At 22.6% G+C, this 25,394-nt stretch overlaps 1 protein-coding gene across 4 annotated transcripts in view; it reads left to right on the forward strand.

Annotated features, from left to right (window-relative positions):
• The first annotated feature begins 2,819 nt into the window (after nucleotides 1-2,819).
• LOC129619154 (putative uncharacterized protein DDB_G0282133) overlaps nucleotides 2,820-25,394 on the forward strand; it is a 30,111-nt gene continuing 7,536 nt past the window's right edge. Inside the window, exons 1-4 of one of the 4 annotated variants that reach the window (XM_055534251.1) lie at nucleotides 2,820-2,920; nucleotides 22,066-23,413; nucleotides 24,856-25,031; nucleotides 25,265-25,390. In XM_055534251.1, coding sequence (XP_055390226.1) covers nucleotides 24,858-25,031; nucleotides 25,265-25,390 — 300 coding nt within the window. In that variant the 5' untranslated portion in view covers nucleotides 2,820-2,920; nucleotides 22,066-23,413; nucleotides 24,856-24,857. Of the gene's footprint in view, nucleotides 3,102-5,881; nucleotides 6,007-22,065; nucleotides 23,414-24,855; nucleotides 25,032-25,264; nucleotides 25,391-25,394 lie in introns of those variants that run through there. The other 3 variants (XM_055534250.1, XM_055534252.1, XM_055534253.1) reach the window with 3 other exon arrangements.

The raw sequence follows: 25,394 nt of genomic DNA on the forward strand, positions 1-25,394 counted from the left end.
TATTGTAAACCATTTTGAGCGCAGTATAAAGGTATGCGCCAGTGCGTTTTTTTAGCCTTTTTATTTTCAATTTTTCTTTTAGTTTATCTTTTCATTTTCATGTTTCTTTTATGATATTATTATTAAAGTGGTATTCTTTCGAGTTTTAAAATAAAGTACAAGAGTATAAATACAACACTAATCGCATATACACCATAATATATTAACGTTTATGTATACGTACCTGTATACATTTAAAATACATAAAAATGAATATTGTAAATATAAAATTTTATATTTAATTTTTGTTTATTCTGTTTTAAGAAAACAGAAGAATTCCCTTTTATTGTACGAGTGCACATAATAATTTACATTTTATTTTTCAATCAAGATTGAAAAATTTGTTATAGAGTTTAAAGCTATAAAATTCAGCTGTACATAATTATATTTATGTAATTAAAAAATGTTATGCTACTTTAAATTTAAAATTAAGTTTTTACAATCTTGTTTTGTACTCTTCATAATTAAAATCAAATTGGTTATCGCTAATCAGTTATCAGGAGTCATTTCAAATAAATTAAACAAAAGTAAATAAAATTCAAATAGGATTTTGTACAAAATTTACTTATTTCCCATTAAGATTTAGTAAATTAAATTAGTATTTAACAAAAACATCTCAATAAGTAAATAAAAGAATTTAAATAATATTATAGTTTACATTTTTTTACAAAAGCTTTAAAATTCGAATAACCTATCATTTTGGTATTTTGATTTTTCAATCTTTTTTTTCTTCCATAGACTTATAAAAGAATTAACTACGTGTATATCTACATAATATTATTCAATCTAATGTTTCATTTAAGGGCATATAACACTTTACTATACGTATAACACTTTGGCTTATAAAAATCATACATGTCTAACTTACTTAATTCAACTTGAGTTGAATTCATATTAATTTTGTATTTAAACGAAATTATCAACAGAATGAACCCAACATGATTTGTAAGTTATTTCATAATAGTATCTTATATACTTATGTATATATACACATGTATACATATACATACGCACATACATACATAAATAAAATGTTTAGAACTGAAATAGATTTATGTTTAGTACAATAAATAAAAACGATCTTATAAAATTTTCTAAACATGTCTGATAATAAAAACATTTTTGCTATTATATTGAAAATTAACTTCATAAATTTTTTTTTGCTTTTTCTGTTTCCCTAAAACAATTTTCTCCCGCGGACCAAGTCATATTGTCTGAAAAAGTTAATAAAAATTTTACTACAGGTACATGGATACCTCAATTAAAATCAACACAATATACAGAAAACTAGTTTATTCCTTTTTTTTTCTTTACTTCTTTTGATTCATTCTTTTTGCAAAATAAAATTCCATTTTTAATAAAGGGTCGTTTACATTTCATGTTTTCCTACATAAAAATTTTTGAGAGATTTTGCCTAACTATAATATTTAGTTCTGATCAAAATTAGTTTAACACTTATCAGATTTGTAATTTTCAATTTTGCAACGTCAAATTTTAAATTCATGGGATTCACAAAAATTAACTATTTAAAATATTGCTTCAACTAAAAGTTCTCAGTTTATAAAAAGATCGATACTACTTGTTTAATTGATTAGATGCAATTACCTTTGGGCGCACTTTGATACCTGTGCCTTAATCAGGAATTTTAAATAAGAAAAGAGATAATAAACCAAATTCAAAATAAGAAAAATGAGGTAAAAGGACAATAAACAAGCACCATTTTTTATTCTCCTTGTTACCTCACTTTTTATCGTCCTCGTGAACTAAAATTAAATTTATTATTTTAAATTTTAAAATTTTAACTTTAGTAAATCTTTTTCTAAACTGAACGCATATCACGATTGTTCAATTCATGTTTGTTTGCAGTTCTAAACTGGAACTGTAGTCGCAGTCCGTTTTTGTTACAGTACTGCACAAAGAAATCTGTTTTAGTTTATAGTTCTGAGAAACTTGGGCAACAGAATTTGCAGGAAACATAAAATGATGTCACATTATTGCAAACATAACCAACAATGTTTTTGTTTCAAGCTTGGACATTGTTTGTAAATTGACGTTTTTTTTTGCAGTACTTTTATTTTTGTCTAGTACAGTGCAATTTTAAATAAATAAGAAATCTGCGCAATGCTGCATTTCATTAAACAATCGTTTGCTAAAAATAAATGAAGAACAAAATTATACAAATTATGAAAAACGGAAAGCAACGAAATACGCAGTTGAAAAACCATTTTTTGTAAGTCAAACATCCAACAGGTGGCAGCACTTATGGTTATATTTTATTACATTTTAGAATACATATTCACAATAAATCCAAAAACATGGTATAAAATGAGGAAACGACTTAATTAGTTTCGAAAAGAATCGAAAATTTCTCCCTGAAAAACTTTGATCTCACGAAATTTTGTTTACAAAATATGAAAAATAACAAATTTTACTAAATAAACTTTCAACTCAGTTGCATTTTAACTCCTGAAAAATAAATGAAATAAAAGAATGGCAGATAAGCTTTAAAATAACTTTATTAAAAAACTACTGAGTTACTTTTTGACTACGTCAAATTACATGTTAAAATGGATACAACTGATATAAGATAATTGAGTAAAAATTAAATTATGCACCATGGTCTTTAGTTTGTTATTATATTTCAGCCAAATAAAACCATTATTCAACTTATTCTATATTGTTTGGTTAATTTAGATTCCGTATATTGTGAATAATTTATTTACCCATATAACTTCAACCCAAAAAACATATAAAATCTAAATGTCAATTTTACATTTTTGTTATTTAGAAATTAGAGGGGTGTTATTAGTTAAAAAAAAGTTGTACACTTTAAATGGTGCGACAGGATATTATTTTTTTGTAACATTTTCAGTTCAAAAAGGTAAATAAATAAATGTAAAAGGTGTTAATATATTAAAAAATGATTGTAAGATAGAATTTTGTAAGTGACATTCCTTAATTTTTTGTGTCGTTTGAATTAAACATTTTTTCATCGTCATGGCGCAATCAATTTGCTAATGGCAGCCATTTTTCTTCAATGCAAAAGTGAAAATTCACATTAGGTATGTTTTAATATATGAAATAAAATAAAATAACAGGCAAATTCTTTATATTAATTTATATTATTGTTAAATGGTATTCCTAAGATTTAAGAATTACCCTTAATTTTGAGATAAAATAAGAATTAAAAGCAAAATGAGAAAAGTGCGCCTTTTCTGAAATAATGGTTAGTAAATAGAAAATGAAATGAGCTGATTGTAACTTTTTTTCCGTTTTCCCAAAAAATTGTACCATGTACATATTTACAGAAAAATTTATTAAGATTTTAGAAAATTAATTCAATGATAATTTCATATTTCAATAACAAATCAAATAAAATGGTTTAACAAATTTGAAAATTACGAGAGTTATGTGTGCATTTATAGTTGTATATATGTACATACATACATATATGCTTATACTAGATAATCAATTATTTCATCATGCAACAACTTTCTCTCAAAATGAAATTAAAAATTTTCAATTGGGCAAGTCTCACAAATACATTTTTACTTTTAAGTTGTACAGCGAATATTTAAAGCTAAAAGCAAGAGTAAACTTTTTATAGATTTTTTTTTACATAAGTTTTTAGTCGCAAAAGTCCAAGTTAGCATTTACGCGGCTAAGTCAGCTAAATTATAATTCTAAGTTTAATGTTGATTTACAAAATTATTATTTTTACTTAATTTTTTTTTTATTTAACTAAATACATAATAATGATGTAAATAAATAATATAAAAACTGGGAAAATTATTTCTCATGTAAATAATAATTGTATATGTATGTAAACAATTTTTACTCGAAAAACCACTACATATGCAGGTATGTAGTACGTAAGATTTTTTTAGATACATAATTATGTTAACAGGTGTAATATTAATTGTGTAATGTTAATGATATGTTTGCATGTAATATACATAAGTTTTTCATGTAATATACATGAGCAAAAACCTCAGAGTTTTACAATTTCTGGAAAATTTAACCTTCCTAAATTTTGGCTTCAGTCGTACAAAATGCGGCTAATTCTTTAAGTACTGCAAATCAAGCCACCACGCAAACCTAATATATAATACAATCTAAATCATTCATACCCACCTACTTTTGTTTCTTTGCGAATAAAATTTAGACTTCAAATTTACTCATTTTTTTCACAATATTTTAAGAGTTCTTACTCTTATTTTTTCATAAGCTTGATATGAAACTAAACATGTATATTTAAGTATAATAGTTAAGTAAATAAAAAAATATTATGACTTAGCTTAAATTAAAAGGTCTGGACATTTAGAAAAAGAAGAGAGTAACGATTGTATTTGAAAAAATAGAAAAAAAACGTTTCCAAATAAAGTGTAATTGCGGAAAATCATTTAACTTAAGCTCTGCGAATGTTATCTTTTTAAGAAGATTTTTAAGAAAATATGGTAATAAAACAAAATGATTACATATTTCTTTACAATAGTATTAATCAAATTATGATGTGTCACCTGGAAAATGGGAGTGTAAAATACTAAATGTCATGGACTGTAGTAAATGTAATTTCATGAGCAAGACCATTAAATGAAAATTGAGTAAATTCGTGGAGGTACATATACATATATACGTGATTCTTACTAATTGAACTCTTGCCTTATTCATATGATTATATCAAACTACATCCCAAATATTACAACCGGTTGAAAAAACTGTGAAAAGGAAAATCAAAACTTTTTCAGATATAGATATTTTATGTAATAATAGTAACGTATTAAAATTCGAAGGAATTTTTGTTAAGTTGAAAATTTCCTAGCAGTTTTTCGGCAAACAGTATTATTAAAAAAACATTACACATATTATTTATAATATTAAGCAAACTTCGTTACAAAGTTTAGTATATTTTGTTAAGTTAACTTAGCTAAACTTTAGTTCGGCGTCGAGAAGGGAGTTTATAATTAATGTCAAACCGATATTGAACGTTTTATAGAGAATTTAAAAAAAAAAATTTTTAATTTATTGTATACAATTTTTTAATTTCGTCATTCGGTATTAAAAATTTTTGATATCTTAAAATTTTTTATCAGACAGAAAAGAGAAATTTTTTTTTTTAATTAATTTGTACAAACTCTGGTTTTCGGTATAAACTGCAATTTACTAAAAATGGGTCGTTTCACAGCTCTGTCAAGCACTTTATATTAGTTTTCATCTGGCAGACTCAATATTCTTTAGATGGTTTTTGTGATTTTTCATCAATTGAATTATACTTATATTTTACAAAAGTATAAGTCAGTAGCTTTAAATCTTAATATAAGTTCGAAAATATGTTAATTTGTCAAAAATGCGTATAAATTTGATTTTATTTTGACAGTGGTCGTACGTATTTCATCAGTGGTCAGAGTCACCACAGTCAACAAATCTCCGATATTTTACTGTATTGACTGTATATTTGATCATCGGGATAGGATATCTATCCTTGGATTTCTGAATTACAAATCTTATTTTTGGTTCTATTATTCCATACTATAAATTAATTATGCTGAAATACTTCACGTGTAGTAAATTTTGTATAACAACACAAAAGAAAATTAAGTACATTTGTATAAATAACATAATACGATTAAAAATAATATAAGAGAAAAATTGAAAAAAGAGATATTTTTTTAAGTTTTTCTTGAATATTTTTTTGTTTGTATATGTTTTGTGTATTATATTTTGTTGTATTAAATAAATAACATGCATTTGGCGTAGTGTAAAATTCAATAAATTTTTTTTACTCTCTACTACATACTGATGTACGTGCACTCTACCTTTACACTCCTTTTCTGATTTTCATTTTTGACAGTAGTAAAAATATAAAATTCCGATAAAATAAAAATTTTTTTAAAATTTAAATAAATGTTTCTAAAAGAAACAAAAAATAATAAAATGTTGTTCATAAAAGTGGCTTTTTAAATTTTGGTAAATAATTTATTTTAAATTTATTTTATAAATATAAAATTAAAATCTTTAAAATAAAGAAAGAAAAAAGTAAGAGGACAGAAAATGTGAATATTATTTTTTTTCTTTTCATTAATTTTGTTATGCGTAGTAGAAAAAAATTTACTCGAAAGCTTTGATTTATTCTTAAAAAAAATTTTTTTCAGTGTGAAATTCCATTTTTAAATGAAAAATATTTAATAATAATTTTTATTATTAATGTGAAAAATTGGAAAAAAGTGTTTTGTTAATACTTAATTTTAATATGGTGATATTCATATATACATATGTATGTATATATCATACCTTATATTTTTACCTATATGAAATTCTGCATACACACATATTTGTACATATGGAAATATTAAGTAGGTACATATAACTAAATGGGTATAGGTATGCAAAATTAAAATTTTTCATATTAATTTTTTTTTTATAAAGAAAAAAAGACTATTCATTTTGAGTCGTCGTAATTAATTGTGTGGTGACAGCTTTTTTTAAGCTTTTATTCATAATATATACTAGTGTACACATGTTAAGATGAATGTGCATATGTGTATTATTTATAGGTACACTCTTTTGAATTCATGCAAATATAAATATACAATATTATATTATATAAATTTAAAAAAATTTCTATATTAAATTTTGAATACATACACATAAGTATGGCTAGATTTTAAATATATTTTTACATCTATACTTATGCCAATACAAACTTAATGTTATCTACGTGTATCTATGCATTTTATTGAAATATTTACCAATTTAAGTCAGAAGAAAATTTATGAGAATAGAAATAAAAAAAATGATTTCGAACAAATAAATTTTTTTTAATAGAAATTTTATGTGAAAGGGTTCTTTTCCGCTCGTTTCGGTTCATTTTTGTAAATTTTTTTAAAAGAAAATAAAAAAAATTCATGTGACTGTGTCAAGTGCATTTTACTTTTTCAGTGATTCGCAAAAATTTTGACTGATTTTTTTATATTATTTGATTTTAAATTTTTTTTGTTATTATTTCATGAAAATGGCTTTGCGCCGTCGCGACAAGTAGCTATTTAATAATGTTTAAAAAAAGCAGTCATACCATTTCAATCTTTTTTTTACTATACAGTATTCTCTACAAAACCACGCATATTATGATGGAATAAAATTTTATACACATAATATACATAAAATAGTATGTATATACATACATATGTACTGAAAAACACAATGGATTTTGCGATTTGTAGAAAATATATAAAACCAAACCAGTACCTATACAATCAAATTTAAGTTGTAGACTAGGTGAAGGTTTCTAAAATTTAAATTAAAGTTTAAAAAGTTAATTTTTATAACATGTTAATTTAATATATACATAGGTACTATATTCATAGGTATAACTTTTTTTTTATTCGGTGTTGTTTTTGTTAGTTAAAATAAAAACAATAAGAAATATAATTAATAAAATAAAATATTTTGCGAGTATCATAATACTTGTATTATTTACATAGAAAAGAGAAAATTACAAATCCTTACAAGTATGTGTATGTACATTTATACAGCCATACATTTATTCATATGTAAAATACATTTAAAAATATTTTTATATTTCTTAATAATACATGCATATACACGTGTGTGTATGCATGTTCTTATTGATAAATTAACTAGTAATTTTTTTTATACGTACAAATACGGCTCTCGAATTTCAAACTTTCTGGCTCTTATGCTCTAAAGAAATTTTAATATGACATAGTGTAAAATAAATAAGAAAATGCAAAAATGGAAAAGATTCAATACTCTGTAGTCCTGAAAATCTTTCAAGAAAATTTCGTACCAATTCAGTAGTAGCTTAGCAGTTGTAACAATTGAAATTCAGTAGTAACTTAGCAAAAAAAAATTTTTGGAGAAATAGGTCCAGTTTCATTTATAACTGACTCTTGTACTGTAGGGCCTATGTAATCTTATGAAATCAATTTCATATGTGAAATTAAGAATAGAAACTAATATTAGTACCTACGATTCTGTTATTTTCCAATAAAAAATTATCATGCTTTACTCAAAGCTTCCAAAAATTTGGTGTGTGCAATATTATACTATATTACTACTTAACACAGAAACTTTTATCATATTTTGGGCTAATACGAGTATGATAAATAAGATAATCCAGAAATCTACGAGTATTATCTCAATGTAAAATGTACCATTTAAAAAGTTTATGTGCATTTTAATCTTGAAATATAGATTATTTTCCATATTTTTTTAGAAAAAATTTGTTTTTCCCAGAATTTTATTGTATCCACTGTAATATGTTTAGATACGTATTTGTATGCTTTCAGGGAAGTAATTTGCAATAACACAACATCTGCTTGTTTAAAAAGAATTTTGCGAATAATAAGATAATTTTTTTTTTAAATATGTTTTTGTAGATCGATGTTTTTGTTTATTGCGTTAGTCTCCTTATCTTATGTTGAAATTTTACAACATACAACAAATAGATTAGTTCATCTTAAAAATACTTTATATTGATAAAACTAACTCCGTTGCTACCTATTTTTTTTATGAATGTAAACAGAACGAAATAATGTAAAGCCAAATTTACTATTGTAAAATAGTGTAATGTACTAATTTTCTTATTGTAAAACCTAAATCTAAAATTCTCAATCTAAAATATTTCAAACAATAAAAATTTTAAGTCAATAAAGGGTAAATTTGAATGTACGTCAACGTACACTTAGAAATAAAATACTGAACAAATTAATTATTTTTGCTCTGTTACTTTTGTTTTTTTTTTTGTTATTAATTTAATTATTTTTTATTTAATTCTTAAAGTTTTGTGCTTTTATTTCTTTTATTATTGTTATTATTCTTAAATGAAATTCTTTGATAATGATTTAATTTCGATTTGAGTTTATTTATGTATTCGGTATTGTTAAAGTATCAAATATATAGAACTATAAAAATATTAAAGAAAAAAAATAAAATTATAAATTTAGTTATTTACATAAATACAGTATTAGTAACATGCATTATATGTATGCATATTTGTGTAATATTGTGTTATAACATTAACATTACCATTACGAGTACAACCACATATTGTCTAATTGTATTTACCGAAATTTCAAGAATGTAAAATGTAAAACGTAAAACTGCTCTCAGAACTAATTTGAACGTATGCAAAAATTTTAATTTTAATTTTAGAAAACAATAATATCTTTAGAAATTTTAGATTAGTAAACTTGTAAACCCTCGTATAACTGTCTTTTAAATATAAATTTTTTTTGCAAAATTCTTTTAAGTTTAAAAAATAATCAAATCCCAAGATTTGAGCAATTACTTATTTATATATTTTTTTCATTCTCGTTCACTAAAAATATGCTACTTAAAGACTTGTGAATCATATTTTAATAAAAAACATTTTTATGTATCCTAATTAAAAATGAACAAATTAAATTAAAGATGAACAAATTTTAAATGATCTTGTCAACTTTACGGTATCTAAGCGAACGTTTTCCTCGTGTTCCACGATGTAAATCGTTAATTTTGAATATAGTAATTTAAATGAGTTTGATGATATAATTAAATTATTTTTTAAGGTTACTGCAAGAACAGCTTAGTTACAGTTATTGCTGTGCAAATTCCATTTTTGTTATTTTAAATTCAGTTTTTATTTATTCCAAATTAAATTTTTTATTTTGAGTCAATATTTTTTTTTATGCATACATACATAAATACATATAAAAATCAATAAAATTATATTAATAAATCAAAAAATCAATTCAATGAGATGAAAATAATTAACAGAGACAACTTCAAATTCATTGTTAAATAAATTTAATTTAAACTAGACTATATTTGCATTTGTTTTTTACGTGAAAACAATTGAATATTTAAAGGGTATACAAATACAAGAAGCGGCGTGGTCGGACCGCACAAAATACTTTAGAGACCACATGGAAATTTTCTTGAAATAATGACCTTATAAGCAAATTCGTTTATGCAAAATACAGTCTTGTTCTTGTTTGTTATAAATTCTTGGAGCAATAATTCAGTTCTTGGAGAAATAATCTCTGATTACTCTAAACCCAATTTAAATATAGATCCTACGAGGCATTTGTCAAAATTCAGTAAGTCTAGCTTCAATAAATATCTATACCTCAGATCTCTACTTGAAAAAACGATTTTCGGACTATAAAGATGCGTTCAAAGAAATTTTAAAATGCAAAAGTTAACCAGTTTGACATTTCTTGAAACTGGTATTATTAGAAAGGGAATGAGAAAAAGAAAATTTGTTTTAATGAAATCTGATTTACATTTACATACACAAACTCTGCAATTTTTACAATATACTATTCATATTTTGCTCAATCATGTCACTGGACTGATAAGAAACATTTCCTTATCAAGCCATGTCAAACATGCAAATGATGAAAACATTTTTGTTTTATAATTCATAACTTTTGGATTTGGGTGTATCTTTTATTGATTTATTGTAAGACTACATGAACACTTTTGTATATTTATACACTAAATAAGTGCGATCCTCAAACAAAAAATTTTACTGACAGTTAGTCAACATTTTAAAGTGATTTGATTTTCAAAAGTAGTGTTTACTTATTGTTTAAACTCAGAAGCAACATACTCATTACTTTTAATATAGTAGCAAACTATATTGAATACTAAAAACTTTTTTTAAAATTACTATTCAATTGTTGCTAATGCTGTATTTATGTTAATAATTATTATTTATGTTAATAATTATTATTTTCATAATTTAAAATTATTGCATAAGAAAAACCTACAGAAATAAGAAATACAATGATTTTAACATTTGCCATCACTACAACAAATGACGTCTGCCACCAATAAAATAAAAAGAAAAGAAAGAAGTGATTCATATATACGAGTATTATTGTCATGTGATACATCAAGCAGAACATGACTGTATGAATGAAGTACATTAAAAGAAAAATACAAAATATGAAAAAACAAAGATATTTAAAATGAAAAAAATCAGACGAACATAACTAATGAAACAACTAATTTCGTTTTTAGAACTTTTAAGGTAATTTTTCAGTTTTACTTTGTTGGTCCGTGTTTTATTTCTTTGTTCTAGAAGTAAATATTTCTTTCTCTACTTCGAAAAACGCGAAAAAAATTTAAATTCTGCAAAAAGAAAGAAAAGTGACTTCCTTCTTCTTCTTCGAACGGCACAGGCACTTAAAATTGCAAAATGAAAATTGATATTTAAATATTTACTTTAATAATTCAAAAATTTTTTTTTTCAATGGTTGATAATTTTTCCGAAATATAATTTTTTTTTTTAATTGGTGTGAAAAGAAAACTTCCTTTTATTCGGAATAAAATACTTTTATTTTTCGCGAAATATATTAGCGAAAAATAAAAGTATTTTATTCCGAATAAAAGGAAGTTTTCTTTTCACACCAATTAAAAAAAAAATTACTTTAATAAGTTTTCTTTCTTTTTCTAAAATTTTACTTTCAGAGTTAGCGCTTCTTAAAATTAGTAAAATTTTAATTTTATTATATATTTATATCATCTCAACTAATTACCTATTGAATGTGACCATATTGTATTGACATTTCTTTTATTTTTTGCTCTTTTCCCAAAAGTATGCAATATGTTCGAAAAGTATTGCTTTTAAAGGGAGGAAAGGGAGAAAGGAATTTATTTTTTTCTTCGCTTGAATTCTTCGATCAGTTAGAAGGACATGTCAGTTAGAAGGACATCGAATAATTAAAGTCTAATAATTTAATATTTTGTAAAAAGTGTAATGAGCTTTCCTTACATTCAACACAATCCAGGGACTTAAAATTATAGTTTCTTAATCCAAATGAAATTATTGTAATAAGAAAAATTTTTGTAGATTTTTACAATCAATCAAAAATTATGATTTCTAGTAATTTCTATCATATGCATTTGATTTTTTTTACATATCTATGCATACTTAGATTTTTATCTACATACCTATGCATACTTACATTTTTATATATTATTTATCATAAATATATGTAGTTAATGTATTTACCTATATTATTATTACTATCTTATTCATTCAATTTATGTTGCTTTTTAGAGAAAAAAATATTTTTAGTTTTCCTCATATTGATTTATGTATATATGAGTTGGATATCAGCAACACTTAAAATATTATATAAATAGTAGCAAAAATACATAGTATTAATATACGAGTATTACACTATTCGCTTTGCCTATCTAAATACAAACGTAGGTAGATTTTTAGGTTTGACTTTAACTTTTTAATATAGTAAATATATATGCATACGAAATACAAATACATATATTCATAAAATAAGCAAATATGACTAATAAATATTATAAGTCCTAAAATTATTGTGGAATATAGTTTTGATATTCTATCGATATATTCTATATACACTTAGCTTTATTCTTATTATAATATTATCATAGATATTTGCCATAGTATTTGTTTTTACTCTTTGTGAATTATAATTGTGGCTATGGTTTTTTTCAATTTTATTTGATATTTTTTTTTTTGCATGTATAAATATTTCTTTTTAATATAAGTATAATTATTCTAGATTTATAAGTTTGTGGATACCATATACATATATATTTATATAACGTTCCCATGTGCATATATACCCGTATTTATTAACAGCTACTGTATGTACATATTAAAATATAAAATTTAAGATTGTACATATAATTTAAATATGTACATATTATAATATGCTGAATAATATATAAAAAAATTTCCAACCGTAATATATGGCATACTAACCTTTAAATAAAAAAAGAGAACAAGAAATCTGTCATGAATTTAAAAATAACACAAGAAAAATTGTTTTTTGAGCGGAGAACAATCGAAACAAATATCCAAATACTTTTCATTTGTAATTTACGAAAAATGTTTTTAACCTTTTCTTTCCTTTCTGTTGCTCTTTGTTAACCAACCAGCTAAAAAAATTTTACGAATAAAATTCCGGTTTAATGAGAGACGTGCAGTTTTATTTTGTGCATGCTCTATTCAATTATAAAAATTATTTATTTAAGTATTTCTAAAATATTAATATAATTTTTATTAATTTCATAACAATTACAAATATATCGTAAAAACCTTCGTTGCTATCGCAATCGTATCTGCACATACTTCTAAAATTAATTATTGATTAATTTTAATTAATTTAATTATTATTGAAATACACGCTCCTACATATTTACATATATTTATGTAGATACATATCTAATTTGTACAACCAATTATGCGTTAGTATAGGTACTCAATATACATACATACTTTTTATATATTGAAAATTTAAATAAAAAACATACATAATTAATAAAAATAATAAATGAAAAGGGAAAAAAAAGAAACGAAATTTAAATATAAAAAATATTAGAAAAATGACAAATTAAATAAGAAAAAGTTTTTACTTTTTAATTTTATTTTATACTTATGGAAATATTTAAAAAATTTTTATAAAATTTAGATGTGTATGTGTATTTATTAATATATATAAATATATATGTAGTAAGTATATGTTATAAAGTGAAAAATATAAAGCATATAAACATAATATAATCAAAGAAAAAAAAAAAGAGAAAAAAATTAAAAATTGTTGTAGTGAACGACCTTGACGGAGAATCTCAGGAAAAAAAAATGTTGATTTTTTTTTCTATACCTAACATAATTTTTTTTTCCTAGCTAGATAAAAACTTGTGGCATGATTTTCTTTTATCGTTTATTTATTTTTTTTTATTTTATTTTTCCTATAGCAATTGATTTCTTTTACGTACTTACATATTTTATATTGCATAAATGCCAAAGAAAATGTTAAATAAGTAACACGTGTGTTAAATTAAATAAAACAGATACATACATCCATACATACGTTACGTACATTTATATTTATACATATTTAAAAAAAAGGTGTTTTTCTTAATTCCTCTACATTATTATATAAATGGGGCCCGAAATTTTAAAACAAAAATTATATATTTTTAAATTAAATATTTTTCGAAAAAATTTTATTTGATAATTTGACAAATTAAGCAAAAATCAAATACCTATAGAGTTGAATCTCAATATTCTAAACATTTCATAATAATAATAATTTATTTGATAATAGAATTTTTTTTTTGCTTTCAAAAGCTCTACATAACATATTACAAAATTTCTATATTTTAAAAACATATGTAGGTTCTTGGTTATATAATTCTTGATAGATAGTTTCTAGTAACTAGAGGACTTGATATAAAGAAAAAGAAGTAAATGCAACCAGTGGATTGTTTTTATAATAGCTCTTTTCACAAAAATAGTATATTACGATATAATAGTTGAAAACTGCGCTATCTTTGTATTCATAAACAAATGTTGCTAACGTAATTTGTTCATAAACATTGGTAAATTTGCAGCAATAATATAGTTAATTTATTACTGTCATATGAACTGTTTTAACTTTATAGAATAGTTAAAAAGACATTTCATGTTCATCACTTCACTTTATGTTTTTGAAGCATTGCGTTTCGCAGTTATTGTTTTTCAGTACAGTTCTCCCCGGTTAAATGCACCACGCTTAATTGATTTTCCCCTTTTATTGAACGAAAAACTAAGGCAACTTTAAATCCCTATTAAAATATACATGAATAACATCGTTTAATTGAGTCCCGTTTAATTGAACAACTCGCTTAAATGAATCTCTTTTTTTGGTATTACCTTATAAAAACTGTGAAAAATTCCCCTGTTTATTGACCTGATAACGGCATAAACATTGTACGGAAATTTTTTATCCCACAAAATAAATTTATTGAAAACTTAGATGAAATGGAAACCTTTATTATTAAGAATCATTACAAACATAACCAAACGAAAATTACAAATTTTTTTAAATAGGTTTAATTTTTTATTATTCTATTTGTTGTTGTTAAACTAGCAATAGTAAATTTATTGAAAAATTAGATATAACGTATGAAATATTTTGTTTTCTTTGTAATATGAAATATTTATTTTTAATTTTTGTTATGTTATGTGATATAAAAATATTATGATTTAAATATTTTGAATTTGAATTCATAGTTACATTACTTAGATGGATTTAAAATAAAGAAAAATTTAAGTTTTTAAATTTTGAAATAAAAAAAAATTTGAGTTTTAGTATTTCATTAGTGTATCCCCTATTTTAAATATAGCTTTTTACCTAGGATATTTTGATAAGTATATGTAATAGGATATGCTTCCTATTGTTTTTATTAATTTTATGCAGTAGCAGGATCAAATTCGTTTTTGCGCCTGATCTTCAATAGCGAGTATTCGTTTTCATGCGTAAACGATTCAGTTAAAAAAATTCGTTTTATTGCACCAATTGTTCAATTAAACGGGATTTTTTTAATTGATTTACCCGCTTAATTGATACAAAAAGTGTGCAACTTTTCTCGGTTCAATTAACCGGGGAGAACTGTATTGTGTTTATGTTAATCTCTGTAATATATTTGTAAAATAATTGTTTTTGTTATGACCCATAAACTTAAATCAATTTTAATTGTAATATTTAAAATTAATAAATTGAAATTTGTATATAATTGCATCTCAAATATTTCAATTTTAAACAAACACAATAACAGATAAAATAATCTTTTTTTTTCTATAGTTTTATCATTAGGTACACAAATTACCATGATAATTTTTTCAATAACCATACATACATACATAAGTATAACTTAGCTACTATATTGAATATGCTTAAACATATTTAAAATAAAATCATAATAATAAGGCTGGTTAAATTAAGACCATACTGTTATATTAAAATAAATTTTTTATATTTTATTTAATTCATATTTGTATATGTTTGTGCTGTATACATACAAGAATAAACTAATACTTATACAGTACATATGTGTGTATGCATATACTTTTATAATATTTTTATAATCATTGTTTGTTGTGTGCCTAAAAAAAACCAAAAAAAAAAAACTTCCTCAAAATTGTATTAAAAAATTATTTCATATTTCCAATTTTAAAAGTGAACAATTTCCGTACATCTGAACTCACAAAAATATAATGTTCAAGATCTTTGTAATAAATGATGGTTCGTAAGTACGTACATATATGTGCATACGATGTAGATAAACGTAAATGATTTTTGACGTTTAATTATATAATCATATATAATTATTGTATACCTACCAGTACTATCATAAATAATTAATTTATTCAAACATTTTTAACAAACTACATACCTATGTATGTTTATATATGTTTTTATGTATGTATCTACATAAATTCATTCATTCATAAAAATCATCTCCCGTACAAATAAAATATGTTATTATTCTTCTTTTTATTATTTTTTGGTCGAAACTATTCTTTACTATGACAATGCTTTTTCATACATAGTAAGTGTAGGTAGTATATTTTAAATGATGAAAATTTAAGTCACACTATAACTTGATATACATTGTATGTATGTATATATATTCTCATTGTACCCCAAAAAATTTTTTACAAGGGTAGTAAACTTTCTTTTAGTGGACAATGAACTTACGAAAATCAGAAAGAAAGGAAGAGAAAAACAATAACAGAAAAATGTAAAAAGGAACAGAGAAAACAATTTTTTTTTAAACATAAAAAAATTTTAAAGAATGCTGTGTCAATTAGTGAATTTTATTGGTTTTTGAAAAAAGAAAATATGAGCTTGGTAGCATATTAGAATTTTATATACTTTTTTTAAGCCACTTTTTTTCCGCCATATATTACCAAAACTATAAGCTTTTCCAAATTTCTATAAAAGCAGAAAGCTAACGGTAAATGCGTAGTTATTTATCTTAACCCACTAACTTAGACGTTCAATTAAACCATTATGCTGACGTAGCTGACGTTTCTTTCAATTTTATTTTTATGTTGGCTCATGTATGCAGCAAATCGATATGTTTATATAAATTAATAAAAATAATTAAAATAATGTCGTAGACTGTTATTAAAAGCAGTATTTTTTACTTTTTCATAAGAAAAGTGTTTTTTTTTTACAAATCATTGTTTGATCCAACTTTATTTCTTTTAACGTAATTTGGTTTAAGTTTTCTTCAGCGCTAAAAGACCTTGCATCTACATAATTTTGATGAAATTAAAATTTATTCCTACGCTTTTTTTTTTGTTTGAGAATTAATGAATGAATGAACAAAATATTGTAGCATTAAGATTTGACCTTTATAAACTTTCCATTCATAAATTTTTATTTAAAAATTTTTAAGTGTTTTAAAAAAAGTGAAAGAAAAAACAGTAACTTAATATTGAAATTTATTAAAAATTTAGAGTTATTTCAACATTAGAAGCTCTTTTAAAATATTTTGTGTTGTGCTAGGTTTTAAGTGTTTTTATTATCTAAAAAATAATAGTAAATCCTGCATGTGGATTTTATTTATTTATTTATAAACGTTAATTACAATAAAAAAGTTATAATCAATACAAAAAAAAAATATTCTTTTTAAATTCTAATTTTTTAACAAATTTGATTAAATCTCCCTTCAAATAATTATCTAAATAATGTCTTGAATAAAAATCTTGTTTAAAAAGAATTTATTCTTCCCTTTCCAAAAGAATGCAAAATAAGACTTTAATTTTAATTTTCAAATTTTATTTAATTAAGGTAATTTAATAATTTTTTAAAATTCAAAACACATACAATTCAATTGAATATTATGTACATACATGTATAATCAAATAATATTCAATTAAAGCAAAACTTTAATTTTTATTTTATTAGTAAAAACGTAATTCAATTCTTGCTTAAACCAAAAAAAATGAGAAAAAAGTATCAATAACAAATTAATAGTTGTAGTAAACGAACGAATAAGTTAATAAAATTTTAAAATTTTTACATTATTTATAGTTGTTATATGAGCGCACATATACTAACATACATATGTATTTGTTTTATACACATAAGATAAGTATTTAAAAATTTTTAAAAATAAAAAAAACCACCTTGCATTCCACTTGCTATATAATACTCGTATATAAGTATTATTATATTTTTCTAATAAAATATTTTAAATGAATAGAAAAATCAAAAAATAAAAATATTTTACATAACTATTACTTTTATGAACCTAGAAATTCAATATTGAATTAGTATTATTGTTTTTTGCATATCAAGTTTCGTTTCTCACCAAATTTCTTGTTTTTTTTTTTTAGTTATGATAATGCCGATCTTTTTATGGAAAAATTATTTCAATTGTATACATAAGTAATTTTATGTTTTACAAAGTTTATGAAAAAACCCAAAAAAATAGCTAAATTTAAATAATATTTTTTGAGATGTTTTTGAGGTTTACAATTAATTTACGAGTACTGTGCACTAAATGTGCAGATCTCATTGTATTATTTTTTGTATTGGGATATTGGCATATGGAGAGGAAAAAAATCACCGAATGTAATGTTAAGAATAAATACGCCTATCGCATAGTATTGTGCGATAAAAAAATATTTTATTAGCTGATTTTAATTTTGCTACGGAAGAGAAGAGGTAGCCAAAATAAAAATCAGCTAATCACTGCTCCAAACTTCCAATTAATTGAAAAATGAATTGTCGCCCTTTTACTTTTAAAAAATCTGACAGTAAGGACTTTTTCGATAATTCAGTTCTAACTTAGTTCTGAATGTAAAGCACGTTTGATAAATCGAATCTGCAAAATCTGTAAAAGTAGCATGTTCGATAATGTTCTCGTGCAAAAAAAGCTCGTTCGAAAATACGATTGAGCTTTAAGTTTTTAGGCAATTTTAAAGATTTTTTTTTAATACTGCAATAAAAGTAAAAATTAGTAAAATAGAAAAATGTCGGATATTGAAGAATTAATGGAGTAAATTTATGCAATTTTTGTTTTGTACATTTAATAATTTATGTTTTTCTTTCATAGAGAGCTAGAAAAAAAAAATTTACTACAAAACAAACTTACTACAAAACAATCGCGCTCCATCCTGAAATGTTGAAAAAATATGGTATCCGGCATCAAATTGATTGTTTCTAAGTAATTGGGTACCTTAGGTACAAGGTTGTTTTCGGTTTTTTTTATGTATGTTAGTAACAAATGCTTTCTTCTTCTTTTATTTTCCAGATAAAAACGTATATTACTTTTTTCAATTTTTTCATTAAGTAGATCAATTTCTGATCTGTAACATATTTGCTTAGAATTTTTTTTTGTTCTTCAGACATCTTTCTTTTTTTATTTTTATAAAATTGACAATTTGCAAACAACAAAAAAAAAGCTTGTTAAAAAAAATTATAGACATTTCAGACATGCAAAGATATGTCATTCAGATTGTAGAAGTTTGTAAGTATGCGTAAAAAGCTTTTACAAACCTAAGTTAGATCTTTCAGTACAGAACTGAATTATCGAAAAAGCCCTAAGTCTGATGAGAATAGAAAAATTTCTATTATTTACCTTCGGACTCAATCAGAGTTTGCATATTTGATTTTCATTAAATTTAGATTAAATCGTATAAACAGCATAACTAAGAGTCGAATTTAATAAATCGCTTTAATAAAGAAATTCCAAAACAATAATCCAGACCACTATCTAAAAGTATAAACGTGTTTATTCTTTTTTTATTTTAAATTTATTTTGAATGAAAATTTAAAAAGGTTGAACAAATTTTTTTTTATATTTATAATGTCAAATGTGCAACACATGCATTTAAGTTGTACATAAACTTAAGTATTAAAAAATTCTTGCAAACATGGGTATTTATAAAAAGGAAATTGAAAAATAAAATACAAATATGTAATATATGTAATCCGTTAATGTTATAAAATAAAAATAATGTAACAAACTTTGTTAAAAACAAGAAATCTTATATAAAAAAGTTTTATTCATAAATGTTTCACTTTTTTGTTCATTTACGTTTTTTTTAAATGTAACACTATTTTTGTGTGAACATTACGTATATGCTTATAGAAATTAAAAATTTATGTATACGGCTAATTATTTTTTTTTTTGTATTTACATTCAAACTCCTATTTCTACGTTCTCGACAACAGGTGTTAAATTGCTTTCAAATGTGTTAAATTGCTTTTTAAAGCCAATTTTCAATACCTATAATGTACGTAAAAAAAACAAAACTGAGAATTTAAGGGCCAAATCTCGAAAATTCAAACCTACTATCAATTACCAATTTACACCTGTTGTCAAAAAACAATATTTATTAGTTAGTTGATAAATTAAAACTGTATAGAAATTTGGAATGCTTTATACACACCTTATACATAATCATGTTTGTTGCAACTAAGAAACTATTGATTTAAGTTGCAAAAAATCGAAATTTGAAACTCATCATAACAGTTGCCAACTAAAGTTGAAACAATCAATTATACCTTCAAGTCATTTCTACCTGTCTAATCACCTGTAAGTAAGTGGAAGTTTAATTTATATTAAATTTGGCATTATACCTATACTTATATGTATGTATATGTATATGTATGTAAATTATGTAAATTTAATGTTATGCATATTTCTAAACACTTTTTTTTTATATTTTTTAACATTATTAAACAGAATATTTAGAAACAGTATTTAACACTCTAAAATAATCAGCTCTTAACGTTAATATTGCGGTTCGTGGTATGTTGTACATTTTAACGGTTATACATTAATTGCCGTATAGTCGTGCTTACTAGGTTCAAAGTACATAAGTACATGTAAATACACTTGATCTACTACAATACTTTTATACTACATTTAAAAATTATAAGTTTTGTCTTTTAAATACGCATTATTTTTTTTTTATTTTGTTTATAATAAGAAATCGACCTAAATACTTTAGGTAAGTATTTTATAAAATAAAATTGAAAAGAGTTAACGTTGCGTTTTTTCTTTTTTTATTTTTTTTTTTTTTTCAAAAAAAGGAAAAAGTAAAAGACTACGTCATACATTCTTTTTAATTAATTATTTCTCTGTGATAACGCTATTATGTTTGTATTTTTCATTTCATTTCATTTGATTTGCTTCCGGTTTTAGAAAGAAAGCAAAAATATTATTTTGTTTTCAAAGTGAAAAAATATGTAATGATAACAATTTCATGAAAAAAAATTTAAATACTTGTACGTATTATATGTTTTTATTATATGTTTCAATACATAGAAAGAATATTTCTATATATAATTTATATTATATAGAAATATTAAGTACACTTATACGCACATGTGCACATGTAAAGTAATTTACTAGCGCATTAGTTTTTTTTCCAAAATATAAATTTTTTTGCTTAAAATTATTCATTATTATTGAGCATAAATGCAGTGCCGGATTAACCTTGCTTTGCAAAGAAGGCTCCCAAATCAATTAAAATAAATCAAAAATTTACTTTAATTTTTTTTAATTTCAATATAAAATTAGTACAATGAGAAACTGTAAAGGTTATGAGATTTAAAAAATTACGCCAAATATTTTATTATGATACTTACGATTAAATATGCGATTAAAATTTAATCTGTATCAATAAATTAGACAGATCATTCGTGAACGCATTTTCACCTAAGTATAGAATTTTCTTCCGAATCTGATGGTATTCGAATTTTTTTAAAACTCATACTCTTTAAATACTATTTAATTAAATATTCCTCCTAAGTGACACACACATGTTTTTACCAAAATCATTAATAAATTTATATGTATTGAATTTACTGTAGATTTCCAATCCACATAAAACATGAATAAATAAATGGAAGATATTCTTTAATATTTCAAAAATAAACATCTTATTATTCATTAAATATTAAAGAAAAATGAAATTAATTGTTCTTAAATTAAAGAAAAAATTATTTAGAAAAGATAAAAATAATTTTCTTAATTTTGCACCTCAATATTTTATTTTAAATGACTTTCAAATACCTATATAAAATTAATCTTCTATTCTTATCTTTTTGATTAATTTTAATTTTTGGATAAACCTTATTACAAAAAATATATTTATGTATTTTAAAAGCCAAATATATTAATACATTTTTAAAAAATAATTGATTAATTTTTTCTCTAATTTTATTTATTTTTCAGATAAACATTGCGTAGCATTTTTGTTTTTGTTTTGGAAAATGAATTAGTCTTGCCAACAATTTAAAAAAAATGGCATAATATAAATAAAAAAAATATAACATTAATTTACTTCAAAATAGAAAAACCTAACAAGAAATAGAAAATTGCAACCACATAAAAATTAAAGATTACTAAAATAGATGGCAAACAATTTAAAAATTTACTAAAACTAAAATACATACATACATACTTCAAAAAAACAAATAAATAATTAACGAGGAAAATTCATTTGGAAACACAAATTTAAAGTTTGAAAAAGAATTTTAACTATAAATTTTAAAGATAAATTGCAACTATAAGAAAGATACATACAAAGAAAAAAGGAAATAATATACACAATAAAATTGTAACAGCTGTCAGCAAAAAGAAAAGGTGCAAAAAATATATCACGACTCTAAGGATCAAAAAAAAATGAGATAAAATACTAAGCAACATGAATTTTTAAAAAAAATCCATTGATAGTTGATTTTGAAATTTACGAATTATTTTAACAGTTATATATATTTACATATATACATATATATTGATTATACATAATAATTATTGTTAAAATTTACATTATTGTAATGTAAGAACAAAAGAAAGTAATTTTTAAAAATATTTATTTGAAAGAAAATATAAAATAGATTATTTTTTTTTATTTTAATATTTTTCTTCGTTTACAAATCTGTTCTATTTTATTAACCAACATTTAAAAAAATTTCAAAATAATATTCTTTTGATATTATTATTAACTGGAACTGCTAAAAAAAAAGAATACAAGTATTAAAATTTATTTTTAAACAAAATATTAATTGAAAGAGGTTTCAAACATCTTTACAAGAAGCTCTATTTAATATACAATTTTTGCAGCTATATAAAAGTTTGTTGAAAAAAATATCTTAAATTACAAAAAAAATTCTTGATTGAACAAAATTAAAAAAAAAAATTTAATTTTTTTTTGCGTTTTTTACTTAAATTTTTTTAAAACAGCAACAAAAGAAAACGCAAAAGAGCAGATTTTAAAACGCTTAAAAATATAATTTTAATTAAAATCAAAAAATTACAAAAAAAAAATATATATACATATATAAATATTATAATTGAGTTATACAAAATGGCAAATCAAAATATTATCAATAACAATTTAAAATTGTTATCTTACATTGAGGCACCATTGCAACATGAATAAAAAACTACGAAACAATAATCAGATAGGCCAGCAGCGTCTACTGTTTAGGCGCCCAATAAAAGCGGCCAATAAATCCAATTTCATTGAAATTGGATTTTATATAATATCTGAATGACACTGTTTCTAAATAGTTTTAAGGTAAATATAAATAAATTATTTTTATATTTTATTTTTATATTACATATTAACATAATTTTTAGTTTGTATTTTATATTATCCAAATTGCACTAATATAATTACATGTAATTATTATGATTTGTATTTTAATGCGTATTGTGTACGTTGTTTCTGGCTTTATAAAATACTAACAAAACAATAATATTTAGTTATGCTAAAATATTTGTATATTTTTATTAAATAAATTATGTTTGTCTATAATTAAAGATAAAATTTTGAAATTTTTCAATATGAAACCATAATTTTTATTTTTCTCCATATAATTTTATACACAAAAATTAGGTTACAAAATCATATATTTAAAAAAAATTAATTTTCAATTAGAGAAAAAGTATCTTAAGTGTTAAGTATGTTATTATAAAATTAATATAATTTTATAATAACATTAAATTATTACTTGCAATTCCGTTTTATTCAATTTTATTATTAATTTTAGTTATGTTCATATAAAAATTAAAGACATTCTTATGCAATTTAAAATTTCGTTTTTAACCTAATTTTTTCCCAAGCAAACTTTAGGATTTTGTCAGTATGGTTCTAATAATACATAATTATTCTGTTTGATTTAAAAATAAATCTTATTGCATTAAAAATAAATTTTTAAAATTTAATTTTCATCAGTTTCCAAATAAATATGCATCTTACATTATTTAATAAAGTAAATGTTCAATATAATTGAATTAGATTTCTTTAACGACTAGAAGTAATGCAAGCGATCATATTACTTAAATCCGATTCAGAATATTCAAACACATACCTACATATCTCATGTAATATAAACTTTATTTTCAATATGATTAGCACTCATTTAGATTTTATTAGTGTTATTGAATTATTTTATTAACACGCATGATACACAATCGAATATTCTGTAACGGATGCATGATTCTATGGGGATTAAGTCAAGTTAGAAAAATCAAAAACCTCTCAAAAAAATAAAAAAAAAAAACACAAACTCTAAAAAAAATTTGTTTTATTTAACTATTAGATTATTTTACAAATTTATATACTCGTACAGATATTATATTTTTAATTTTTTCAAAAAAATGTGCTTGTTAAAATTTTTGTTTAATTTCAGTAATTTTAAAATTACTAGATTTATGTAGACTTATTAAGTATACATAGAATTATAATAAAATATATTTTTTAATATCTTTTGCAAAAATGTTTGATTTTCTTATTCAATTAGTATCACAAAATTTAAATAAGTTTAGTTACAATTTATTGGCTTTAATTTTCTTTTATTTTATACATACTTATATTACCATATTTATTTTTTAATTATTATTGACTTTGTCAAACATTTTTGATTTAAAAAAAAAATTCAAAATTTTTCAAAATACCTAATTGTACATGACAAAATATTTTAAAGAATTTCAAAAATTCCCTTTTCATGTAAATAGGTATGAAGTATCCCCAGCTTGTATCAACACGTGCGGTGAACGCCATCTCTGATTGGTTAGTATCACGATTGGAGCAATTAGGCGTTGAGGCACCTCTAATCTATTCTAGACTTCTTTTATCTCTTTTACATTCATCTGTTCAGATAAACGATCCTATTGAGTTCAACAATTTAGAAGTAATTATAATTGAATATATTTTGTTTTTGATCATTTTTTTTTCGATATTTTAAGTTAAACTAACTAAATAAACAAAATGTCTACAATGTTTTTATTTGGCAAAACGAAAACTGGAAAATACATAATATATTTTTTTAATACAATTATCTTAGATAAAAAAAAAATATCAAATTTTTTTAATAAATACAAAAATTTATTTAATAAAAATCTTTTTCTATTTTTTTATACTTAGACATATTTAACTAATCGAAAGGGTCAAAAACGCCATCATCATTATTATCCTCCAACGGATGCAAATACACTAAAAAAATTAACAGCAATTCAATGTCTTACTGAAGCTGTCTCTTCTGAACAAGAGGTAA

Source organism: Condylostylus longicornis, unplaced genomic scaffold (assembly GCF_029603195.1).
Source record: "Condylostylus longicornis isolate FDR11 unplaced genomic scaffold, ASM2960319v2 ptg000010l, whole genome shotgun sequence".
In the NCBI taxonomy this organism is placed as follows: domain Eukaryota; kingdom Metazoa; phylum Arthropoda; class Insecta; order Diptera; family Dolichopodidae; genus Condylostylus; species Condylostylus longicornis.